At 48.0% G+C, this 12080-nt stretch overlaps 1 protein-coding gene across 3 annotated transcripts in view; it reads right to left on the bottom strand.

Annotated features, from left to right (window-relative positions):
* The window catches only part of IGF2BP1 (insulin like growth factor 2 mRNA binding protein 1), a 55600-nt gene that overhangs the window by 18122 nt on the left and 25398 nt on the right, over nucleotides 1-12080 (bottom strand). For all 3 annotated transcript variants that reach the window (XM_008063653.1, XM_008063655.1, XM_008063654.1), the window contains exons 3-5: nucleotides 7219-7267; nucleotides 6689-6740; nucleotides 2257-2320 (exon numbers count right to left, since the gene is read on the bottom strand). In XM_008063653.1, the coding sequence (XP_008061844.1) occupies nucleotides 2257-2320; nucleotides 6689-6740; nucleotides 7219-7267 (165 nt within the window). The remainder of the gene's footprint in view (nucleotides 1-2256; nucleotides 2321-6688; nucleotides 6741-7218; nucleotides 7268-12080) is intronic.

Genomic DNA, 12080 nt, shown 5'->3' on the forward strand with positions numbered 1-12080 from the left:
TCCCCAAGTTCGAGACCAGCCTGGGCAACATGGTGAGACCCCGTCTCTACAATAAATCAAAAAATTAGCTAGGCATGCATGGTAGCTTTTGCCTGTAGTTTCGGCTACTTGGAAGATTGAGGTGGAAGGATCACCTGAGCCCAGCAGGTCAAGGCTACGGTGGCCGGAGTAGCTTGGGCGACAGAGTGAGATTTCAACTCAAAAAAAAAAAAAAAAAAGATAAAAATAAAAGGAAGGCCAACACACAGGTTTCACAGACCTTCCATGTCATTTAGAAAGCACAGCACATACCTAAGGAGTTCAGCAAAGCTGACACATGAACTTTCTGGATTGAGGAATCCCATCAAAAAAGGAGGAAACCAGCCGGGCTTGGTGGCTCAGCCTGTAATCCCGTGCCTTTGGGAGGCTGAGGTGAGTGGATTGCCTGAGCCCGCGGGTTCGAGACCTGCCTGGGCAGGCGAGACCTCATCTCTACAATAAAATTAAAAAATTAGCCGGGCGTGGTAGCGCGCCTGTAATTCTGGCTACTCGGAAGGCTGAGGCGGAAGGATCGCCGGAGCCCAGCAGGTCGAGGCTGTGGTGGCCGGGAGCGGCCACTGCACTCCAGTCTGGGCGACAGAGTGAGACTCCGACTCAAAAAAAAAAAAAAAAAAAAGTAAGAAGGAAAAGAAACCCAGATGATGATAAACAAAAGGGCTTATTTCTAGGTTCTCAATTCTATTCCATTGATCTATACATCTATCCTAATGTAAGTTTTTATTCCCTTATAGCTATATTTTATTATAGACATATACATGTAAGTTTTTAAATCTTGAAGTTTAGGACTTCTAACTTCGATTTTCCTCTTCAGGACTGTTTAGGTTTTTCTGGGTCCCTTGCATTTTCTAACACTGAATTTTAGGATCAAGGTTGTCAATTTCAGTCAAACCTGCACATCATAAGATTCATGTGAGAATCACATGTGAAGGCACAGGATAAATTAAGGAATTGGCTGTTTTTTATCACACCTATTAAGTCTGGTACCTCCCTTGGATGAAGAAAACTCCTGGAGGCCGGGCCCAGTGCCTCACACCTATAATCCCAGTACTTTGGGAGGCTGAGATTAGAGAATTGCCTGAATCCACAGGTTCAAGACTGGCCTGGGCAACTTGTCAAGACCTCGTCTCTACAATAAATTTTTTAAAAATTAGTCTCTACAATAAATAAATAAATAAATTAGAACGTCTATAGTTCTAGCTACTTGAAAGGACGAAGTAGAAGGATTGCCTGAGCCCAGCAGGTCAAGGCTGCCGTGGCAGTGAGCTTGCCACTGCACCCCAGCCTGGGTGGCAGAGTGAGACTCCGACTCAAAAAAAAAAAAAAAAAGAAAAAAAAAAAGAAAGAAAAAACTCCGTGGATTCCACCTTCAAAGGTTTTAAAGCCACACTTAAAAAAAGAAAAGAAAAATAACAGCAAATGAATAAAAGTGAAACTCTGTAAAAAGAAGTGGGAATTGGAGATGATTGCCACTTGGAGACTAGAGTCTCAGTGTACTGGAGGAAGTGGTGGGATTTTACAATGTATCACGAGGTAGAGGAGGGAGCATGTTGAAGCAGCAATAAAGTTAAAATCAAGATGTGGCAAAAGCCTGGAAACAGCACTGTGCAAGATGCATAGTCTGTCTGAACGGGGGAGTGGGGTGGTGAAACATAATTGTTCAACCAATGGGCTAAGGGACTAGAAACTGGGTGTGATGGCACTGAAAGGATCCTACCAAAGCCTCAACCAGACTCACCACCACCATTGCAACAAGACATATGCTCTGGCATTGCAACACTAACGAAGTCTTTTTGAACCCCGCAGTATCACTAGATGGCGCCATCAACACAGCAAAGAACCTGCAGCTCCTGATGGGAGACCCATCAGAAGCCGACCTTTTCCCCCACAGGGGTTTCCCACCTTCCCTGGGAAGGCTTTTTGAGTCTCCTCCCTTCTACATATTTTTGCTATTGACCCTGAAGTTTCTGAACCTTTGAGATTCCTGAAACAAAGGACATGAAAGAGACACACACCCTGAAAAAAAGTCTTATGAGAGTCTGGGTTTGGCGGGGCCAATATAGGAATACAGGTGGGGTCTCCAGCCTGCCTGGATCAAATCTCCCCCCCAACCCCTCCACCCGCACCCCCCACTGCCCTCCCGTGGAAGCAAATGGAGAGGGCTTGTGACACACCACTCAGCGGCAGCCCCCTCCAAGCCCCAATTTCCGGCTCACTCACTGCCTGGTCTGTTCCCGGTTGGAATAGGTGACATTCACCACTGCCGTCTCACTCTCCGTGTTCACTGCAGAGAAAACAGACCAGCATGACAGCAGTGACATCTGAAGGCCCCAGTGAATCTCCAACCCCAGCATTCCATGTTTTGAGGGCAAGAAGCATCTAGCAGAGACCCCGGCATATAAAACGCTTGAATGAATGAATGGATGAATGAATGAATGAAAGACAAAAATCATCTCCCCCTTCAGGTCCCTTTTACCATAGCTACTGGAAAATTCAAATTCTCAACTTTCTTTTTTGCTTTCCTGTTTTTCTTTTTCCTTTTGTTTTTGAGTCGGGGTCTCACTCTGTCACCTAGCTGGAGTGCAGTGGCACGATCATGGCTCACAGCAGCTTCAACTTCCTGGGCTCAAGAGATCCTCCTGAGTAGCTGGGACTACAGGAATACACTACCATGCATGACTGGCTAATTTCTTCTTCTTTTTTTTTTAGAAACAAGGTGTCACTGTGTTGCCTAGGCTAGCCTTGAACTCCTAGGCTCAAGCAATCCTCTGCCTGGGCTTCCTAGAGTGCTGGAATTACAGGTGTGAGCCACTGTAACTGTTCCTGTTTTCCTTTTATTATTTTATTTCCTCTCCCTGTCCCAAGAGTGGATACACACAAGGGTGTAGCTGCCCTATCCCCAGTTATGCAGGCAAGGGGACCACCATCCACCTATGCACACAAACACACACACCTACACACCTGGGTGCAACTGTTCCCTTGGAAAGTTAAACTAGTTGAAAACCAATACACTGGGTGAGATTAGCAATTTATAGAAGTAAACATCTTGGCCAGGCACAGAGTGATTCACGCCTGTAATCCCAGCACTTTGGGAGGCTGAGGAGAGAGAATTGCCTGAGCCAGCGGGTTTGAGACCAGCCTGGGCAACTTGGCAAGATCTCATCTGTACAATAAGTCCAAAAAAAAAAGCTGGGGCATAGCACACACCTGTAGTTCTAGCTATTGGAAGGTTTAGCCAGCAGATTGATGCTGGCGTGGCCACAAGCATGCCACTGCACTCCAGCCTGGGCGACCCAGTGTGACTCCAACTCAAAAAACAAACAAAAAAAGTAAACATCTTCTGCAAAGATGACTGAGGAGACTTGAGGAACATCAAGATCCATTTTAGAGGCCTAAGTATCCTGAAGTACAAAAACCAATGGGTACTGAGACCCAGCTAAATGGACTGACAGGAGTGGCTGCTGTAGAGTCTAGAAAGGAATAAAAAAGTCTGCAAGTTTTCTCTTTTTTTTTTTGAGTCGAAGTTTCACTCTGTTGTCCAGTCTGGAATGCAATGGCATGCTCACAGCCACGACAGCCTACTGGGCTCAAGCAATCCTTCTACCTCAGCCTTCCAAATAGCTAGAACTACAGATGCACACCACAACTTCCGGCTAATTTTTTGATTTATTGTAGAGACGAGGTCTCACCAAGTTGCCCAGGCTGGTCTCCAACCCGTGGCAATCCTCTCACCTCCACCTCCCAAAGTGCTGGGATTACAAGCGAGAACCACTGTGCCCGGAATATAGGTTTTCTAGGGCAAAGGTCTCCCTGCCTCGGACGTGGACACATTGGGCTACCATAGCTGCCAGATACTATCCACTAAGCCTATCCAAGTCCATGGTTCTGACTAGGAGCACCCTTTGGGCTTTTAATTTGATTTTCCATCTACTCTTTCCTACAAAGGAGAGGGTTCGCAGCAGATATTAGAATACCCAACAACCCAGGGATTTCTCACTTTCACGTAGTCTAAGTAACCTTCTGTCTTAGGCATCAGTGTCTTGAGAATTTGGGCTTGTTCAACCCTAGGGTTGGGGACCCTGACTTAAGTCTCTGCCCAACAACAGAGGGAGATGAAGCACTTAGTCACAAAACTCCAGTGCAGACCATTCATAAGCCTACTGGCCTGCATCTGCAGGGCTCTCCCACCCCAGTGGTGAGGAAGGCTCTTCAAGGACAATCGTTCAGCTATTAGAAATGCAGGTAAACCAACAAAACTGCTGCCTTCTGGGGCTTCCAGTTTAGTCCAGGACAATAGGCATAATAAATAAGCTTCTATAAGTTCTATGGAATATTTGACACTGACAAGTGCTATGGAGACAAACAGGCCAACAAACAGGATCCCCCTGAGCCCAGCACATCGAGGCTGCAGTGGTCAGGGACATGCTACTGCATTCTGGCCTGGGCAACAGAGTGAAACAAAACAACAAAACAAAACAGACTGCAGTGAGCCGTGATCATGCCTGAGACCCCGACTCAAGGGGAAAAAAAAGGAAGTGACATTCCAGCAGACACAAAGACATCCTCTATTGTCCAAAGTCAACCTTTTCCCATCCTGTTCTCTCCAGGCAACAGATACCCTTCCAGATACGATGCTTCAGCTCCCTGGTGGGCTTGGATAAATTTAAACTGGTGTTGACTCGGGCTGTGGCTCTCGGTGAAACTCAGTATGCACTTACTCCCAAGCTGCCGCTCAATCTCCCTCTCTGTTTGTTCAGGAGCAACTTGTTCATTAGTCTATGCTGGGAACAGTCCTGGGCAACAGTTATCACTGAGTTCAGTTGTCTCCTGGCACTTATGATCAAAGGCAAGTGACAGGACTCAAGCAGGTGGAAACCCACTGGGTAGAACCAACACTTCACTATGGGACAGGGCAAAGATCTCCATCACATAGAATCAGTTATAGTTTGCCTCTTTTCACAAGGAATTTGGAGATGAATGTTTAAATCTCAAAGAAGGCTGGGCACAGTGCATCACGCCCCTAATCCCAGCACTTTGGGAAGCTGAGGAAGAAGAATCACTTGATCCCAGAAGTTCGAGACCAGCCTGAACAACACGGCAAGGCCTCAACTCTATGAAAAATTTTAAAAATTAGCCTGGCAGGGTGGCGTGCACCTGTAGTACCAGTTAATCAGGAGGCTGAGGCAGGAGACTCACCTGAGCCCAGGAGGCCGAGGCTGTGGTGAGCTGTGATCATGTTGCTACTGAACTCACTCCAGCCTGGGCAACAGAGTGAGACTGACTCAAAAAAAAAACAAACAAAACTCTCACACTAAGTGATTAGCTGTTTGTTTCTTGGAGATCTCCAAACCTAAAGTAGTATCTCACCTACCAAAAGACCACCTTATGTCCATGCGTAACCACTCCATATTGTATTTAAACTCATTTCTTCGGAAAATAACTTACAATCCTAGGAATGGAGGAGCCTTAAAAAAATTATAGCAAGCTCTTTCCTTGTCATTTCTTATTCTGTGGGTTCATTTTCCAAAGATTTTGCCTACTCATCAAACTCTATTAGTGAAGTAATAATAAACTCTGCTTTTTAGCTGACAAAAAAAAATGTAGCTGCCAATCAGAGCTTCTAAAAATCAATAATCAATAATTAAATAATCAAATCAAATGATCAACAACCAGTTGATTATTTCAGTCAAAATAAAGAATTGTGAGCCGGGCTCGGTGGCTCAGCCTTTGGGAGGTTGAGGTGAGTGGATTGCCTGAGCTCGCGGGTTCGAGACCCGCCCAGGCAGCAAGACCTCATCTCTACAATAAATCAAAAAATCTGCCGGGTGTGGTAGCGCATGCCTGTAGTTCCGGCTACTCGGAAGGCTGAGGCGGAAGGATCGCTAGAGCCCAGCAGGTCGAGGCTGCGGTGGCCGGGAGTGGCCACTGCACTCCAGTCTGGGCGACAGAGTGAGACTCCGACTCAAAAAAAAAATAAATAAATAAAGAATTGTGAAGCTTTTATAGTAAAAAGACTACAGAGTTACTTAGGATGAATGCACAATTTCTGTCCTTAAAACTGTTTCTAGCCAGGCTCGGAGGCTCTGCCTGTAATCCTGCGCTTTGGGAGGCCGAGGTGAGTGGATTGCCTGAGCCCGCGGGTTCGAGACCTACCTGGGTAACTTGGCGAGACCTCATCTCTACAATAAATCAAAACTTAGCCGGGCATGGTAGCACGCGCCTGTAATTCCAGCTACTTGGAAGGCTGAGGCAGAAGGATCGCCAGAGCCCAGCAGGTTGAGGCTGCGGTGGCCGGGAGCGGCCACTGCACTCCAGTCTGGGTGACAGAGTGAGACTCCAACTCAAAAAAAAAAAAAAAAAACTGTTTCTAAAATCTTGGGGCATCCATTTCTAATCTACCCTGGTTCATCCCTAAGAGCCTGGAAAATGAATGACTTTGCTCAATCCTCCATAAAACAGAAACGAAACCAGTCCCAGAGCCATGCGGCAGAGCCAAAACCAGGGTCAGGGGTTCGAGTCGCCAGCCCAGTCTGCTTCCCTGGATGACACATTTTGTCTGTCTCCTTCAAGCCTTCTGGGTAGGTTTGATCATGTAACATTTGCACAGCAGAGCACATGCTGGACCCCCATCCCTCACCCGCCCCTGTCTTACCTTGCTCGCAGTTCTCCACTGTACCATACTGAGCCAGCAGGCTGTCCAGTACCTAGCAGAGTGGGGACGAGAGGAAGGCTGCTCTGAGTATCGCAGGACTATCACAAAGCAGCCACTGAAGACCCAAATCCCGGAGCCATGGGGACAGAGCACGATAACTTGTTCAGTTTGCCCTTTCTGGGGTGTGAATGCTGATGGGGCATTGTTGCGAGAATGTACTTGAGCTCTGCATTAGGGGCCTTCTGGAAAGCAGATCTGGGCCGCCTGGGTCCCTAAATCAACTTCCACCATCACCAAGTGTAGGGCTCAGGGAACATCGTTCCCACCTCTCTTATGCCTCTCACCATAGGGACAGCCAAAGGGATGAAGTCCTGGGGTAAGGATGCGAACGAGGAGGGGACATCCCTCGCCTGGCCAGGCCCCAGACCAGGAGGGCCCGCCCCAGTCATTTCTGCCAACTCAGGTAGAGCCAACCTTAATTCCCAGGCTCCACTACCCACTCGCATTGTGAGATGCCCCCAAACACTTACTTCCCATCGGAGCTGAGGTGGAATGTTTCGGATCTGAATTTTCCGGCTCCTGAAATTCAAGAAGAAACAGAGTTAGAGAAAGTTCTAGATGCCTTAGGGCCCTGTGACCTCACAGTTTCTGTCCCAGTTTTTATCTCCCTGCCTTCTGCTCACCCACACCAAAATCTTACAATCTCAGAATGATAATCCTTTAGAAATGGAGATTTGGAGTAGGGATGTCTCAATTTAGAGACAAAATTATCACCAATGCAACAAGGATAGGAACGCAGAATCAAACGCTGTAAACGTTCAGGTAACAGAATTCCCTAAATAAATAAATAAATAAATCACAAGCCAGGAGCGGTGGCTCACGCCTATAATCCCAGCATTTTGGGAGGTCGAGATGAGAGGATTGCCTGAGCTCATGAGTTCGAGGCCAGCCTGAGCAACATGGTGAGACCCCATTACTACAATAAATCAAAAAGTAAGCTAGGTGTGGTAGCGCTAGCCTGTAGTTCCAGCTACTTGGAAGGCTGAGGTGGAAGAATCGCCTGAGCCCAGCAGGTTGAGGTTGCAGTGGCCGTGACTGTGCCACTGCACTTCAGCCTGGGTGACAGAGTGACACTCCGACTCAAAATATATATATATATGTATATGTATACATATATATATATACATATACATATGTATATATATTATACACATATAAAATCACAATTGCTGGCTGGGTGTGATGCCTCACACCTGTAATCCCAGTATTTTGAGGCCCAGACAGGAGAATCACTTGAACCCAAGAGCTGAAGACCAGCCTGGGCAAACATAGCGGGGCAACATAGCGAGACCCCATTGCTCCAAAAAAGGAGCCTGCTGTGGTGGTACATGCTTATAGTTCCAGCTACCTGAGAGGCTGAGCTTCAGCGAGCAGTGATCATGTCGCCGCACTGCAGCCTAGGTGACAGCGAGTGTCCAACTTAAAAACAAAACAAAACACAACTGCTTTGTCTCACAACTTTCTCACTCATTCCTTTATTCAGAAAGTATGATATTGTCGCCATGTCCTGGGAACTAGGAATACAAATCTAAATGAGGCATCATTAATTACCAATTAATCTAACAACTATTTAATTGGTACCTACTTCACACAGTACTTGGAGCCAGCAGAAGCTGGGGATAAAGCAATAAACAGAACACAAAGCCTGGCCTCGAGGTGCTTGAAATTTATTAAGGGTGATGATACATGCAAAAGTTACGGCAGGATAATAGCGCAGTGGTTAAGCCCTTGGCACAGATATGGGTTTAAACCTACGCTCCACTTACTAGCACTGATCTTTAAATGAGTACATAACTTCTTTGCGGTCCAGTTCCCTCCTTCGGTAAAACAGGGATAATGCCTTTTCACAGGGCGGTAGGTGATATTAGATAATGTTTATAAAGAGCTTAGCAAAAAGCTGGGAGCAAGTACTTAAAGTGTAACAGTAGATGCATCTGTGAATAGGAAGGTGGGAGTGATTAACGCACACACAACTCAGCGGAATGACCACTACCTTCCCTGCTCCAAGTTAATGATACCAGCGCTTTTTCCTTCCTACCTTGGAAAAGACTCTTAAAAATGTAATTTTTCTGGGCACGGTAGCTCACACCTCTAGACCCAACACTTTGGGAGGCTGACGTGAGCCTCAGCAACATTGCAAGACCTCAGCTCTACAAAAAATAAAATCAGCCGAACATGCTAGTACATGCCTATAGTCCCAGCTACGGGGAGGCTGAGGCAGAAGGATCGCCAGAGCCCAGAAGTTGAAAGTGCAGTGGGCCATGATCATGCCACTGCACGACAGCCTGGGCAACAGATACCCTGTCTTAAAAAGAAAAGGCCGGACGTGGTGGCTCATGCCTGTAATCCCAGCACTTTGGGAGGCTGAGTTGAGAGGACTGCCTGAGTCCAGGGGTTCGAGACCAGCCTGGGCAACTTGGTGGGACCTCATGTCTACAATAAACCAAGAAAAATTAGCTGGCCACGGTGGCACATGCCTGTGGTTCCAGCTACTTAGAAGGCTGGGATAGAAGGACCGCCTGAGTCCAGCAGGTCCAGGCTGCGGTGGCCATGAGCATGTCACTGCACTCCAGCCTAGGCAGCAGAATGACACTCCAACTCAAAAAAAAGAAAAGAAGAGAAAAGAAAAAACTAAAGCCGGGCTCGGTGGCTCAGCCTGTAATCCCACGCCTTGGGAGGCTGAGGTGAGTGGATTGCCTGAGCCCGCAGGTTCGAGACCCGCCTGGGCAACTTGGTGAGACCTCATCTCTACAATAAATCAAAATGAGCCAGGTGTGGTAGCGCGCGCCTGTAGTTCCAGCTACTTGGAAGTCTGAGGCAGAAGGATCTCCGGAATCCAGCAGGTCGAGGCTGCGGTGGCCGGGAGCAGCCACTGCACTCCAGTCTGGGCGACAGAGTGAGACTCCCACTCAAAAAAAAAAAAAGAAAAGAAAATACTAATTTTCCCAAAGGAAGGCTTTCGGGTTCAGGGTCAACTTCCAGAGCAGCTGCTCGCCACCCAAATTAACGCCCTACTCCCTGGGTTTAAGACTTCTAATTGAATGGGTTGCTCAACTATCATTTACATCACTGTATAGTCTTGATCACAAAAGCTTAGATCAAGAATAAGGTCCAACAAAATTCTGCTAGCTTGAAGGAAAAATGATTTAGAAAGGAAAAAAGTCCAGCACTTCACCTGTCCTGATGGCTATTTGTCTGACTAAGCCACTTGAGCTTCAGGCCTCAGTGTTCCTGATATGCCATAGACGGAGCCAGCCCTTACTAACTGGAGAGAGGAGGTTGAAAACATAAGGGACCAGGCAAAAGGGATGCTAAGCTCTGGCTGTAAACGTGTTAACCTTGGCTGTCCTGGGCCAGTTCACTCACTTCATCCCCATGACTTCAAGTGTGTCCAGCTGTAAAATGGAAACAGTAAGCTGGGCGCGGTGGCACACGCCTGCAATCCCAGCACTTTGGGAGGTCGAGGAGAAAGGACTGCCTGAGTCCAGGGGTTCGAGACTAGCCTGGGCAACTCGGCAAGACTTCATCTCTACAATAAATCAAAAAATTATCCAGACATGGTGGCACGCACCTGTAGTTCCAGCTACGTGGAAGGCTGAGATATTAGGATCACCTGTGCCCAGCAGGTTGAGACTGTGGTGGCCACGAGTGTGCCACTGCACTCCAGCCTGGGTCACAGAATAAGACTCCTACTCAAAAAAAAGGAAACAGCAGAGTCTCTAAGAGTCCTTAGGGTAGAGTCTCACCCACAAAATATGTGAATGCAATCTCTTCCTGCAATGACATAATTTGGAGAAAGCAGGATTAAGTGTCTGTCTATGGCCTCTTATTTGGTGTGTTCATGAACTTGACCTAAGGAGGTCAGATTATAGCAGGACAAAATAGAAAGATACAAATCCAGTGCCTGGTCTCCAGATCCCACTAGGCCAGCTTTTCGGGATCCAATTCCTTGGCCAAAGAGGGAGCCCCACAACTGTTCCTACAACTCATCTGACACCAAATGAACAGACTAAACTGCAGGAACCCTTCCACTGAAAGTCAAGCTGCTGGAGACCTGGAGAAAGGAAATGACTGGAAGCCGGAGAACACTGACCCAGCTGGACAGGTATCGCCCACGCCCAGGCCCTCCCTCAACGGAACGCTTTTGGAAAGAGGGCTTTTGGAAAGAGGGCGGGGAGGTGGAGGCTGACTGCCTGGGGGTTCCAACCCACAAGGGCCTAAAAGCAACCCCCTGCTTAGGAGCCCGGTTTGAAGTGTGCTCTTTCAGGATGGTCCCTTAGAAGATCTAAGGTCAAAGGTCAAAATTCCCTCTAACTTCAAACTCCCCGCGTTAGGGGCTTTCTTGTCATGGCAGGGAGGGGGGAGGGAGAGGGTTGGCACTGGTGAAATCAAATCTCTGCTGGGATGTTAATCCATATCCTGAAAGCAATGGCAGGCAGATCGTCTGGAATGTCTGGAATGTTCCAGGAGAGGGAGGGGAGAGGAGGGCAGGGCCACCCAACCAATGAAAGAAGAGACCTCCTGGCAGCCCTCCCCCAACCTCACAGCAGAGACTCACCCAGCCCTCCAGGGCACACACCCCACCCTGGGAACCCACTCCAGGGCCCTCGGGCCTCCTTTCAGCAAAGCCCCCCAGGCCTGATTAAAACACAACGGGGAGGGTAGGGAGGCACCGCAGACACGAGGAACCTTTGTCTCTTAAGCCCTTGGCCTGGTTTCTATTAAGTATGGTGCTACCTAATTTCTTTCAGGCCCAAAGCACATGGGACATTGCTGAGAACTATGACCTGTATTCCCTTCCTTGGATCTGGTCTCATTCATCCCACAGACACTGACAGAAGGCCTGGAAGGGCTGGGCTAGGGCTGTGCTGAGGCCTGCGGACGTCCAGCTGAAAGCCAAGAGCACCCTCACTGGTTCCGTTTTCGTTTTGTACCTCAGCCGCCTCCAGTGGACCTTGGAGAAGGCTTTTCGGAGGACTTGGGAGGCAGGGTGCCTGCCATGTTGCAAGCGTTCAATCCCCACCCCAGTCCCAGGTGGCTGTAGGTGTCCTGACCAGCATGTAAACAGGCAGGCAGGTAGGGCTGACTATGAGCTTGGTGAGATAGCAACGATTGCTTAAAAAGCATTTTTTTTTCCTGTCGGAGTCTCACTCTGTTGCCCAGACTGGAGTGCAGTGGCATGCTCATGGCTTACCACAGCCTTGACCTCCTGGACTCAGGTGATCCCTCCACCTCAGCCTCTCAAAGTAGCTAGGACCATAGGCACATGCTACCACATCCAGCTAATTGGTTGGTTTTTTTTTTTTTGAGTTGGAGTCTCACTCTGTCGCCC

This window comes from Carlito syrichta, unplaced genomic scaffold (genome assembly GCF_000164805.1).
Source record: "Carlito syrichta isolate Samal-C Ts95f unplaced genomic scaffold, Tarsius_syrichta-2.0.1 Scaffold306978, whole genome shotgun sequence".
Classification (NCBI taxonomy): domain Eukaryota; kingdom Metazoa; phylum Chordata; class Mammalia; order Primates; family Tarsiidae; genus Carlito; species Carlito syrichta.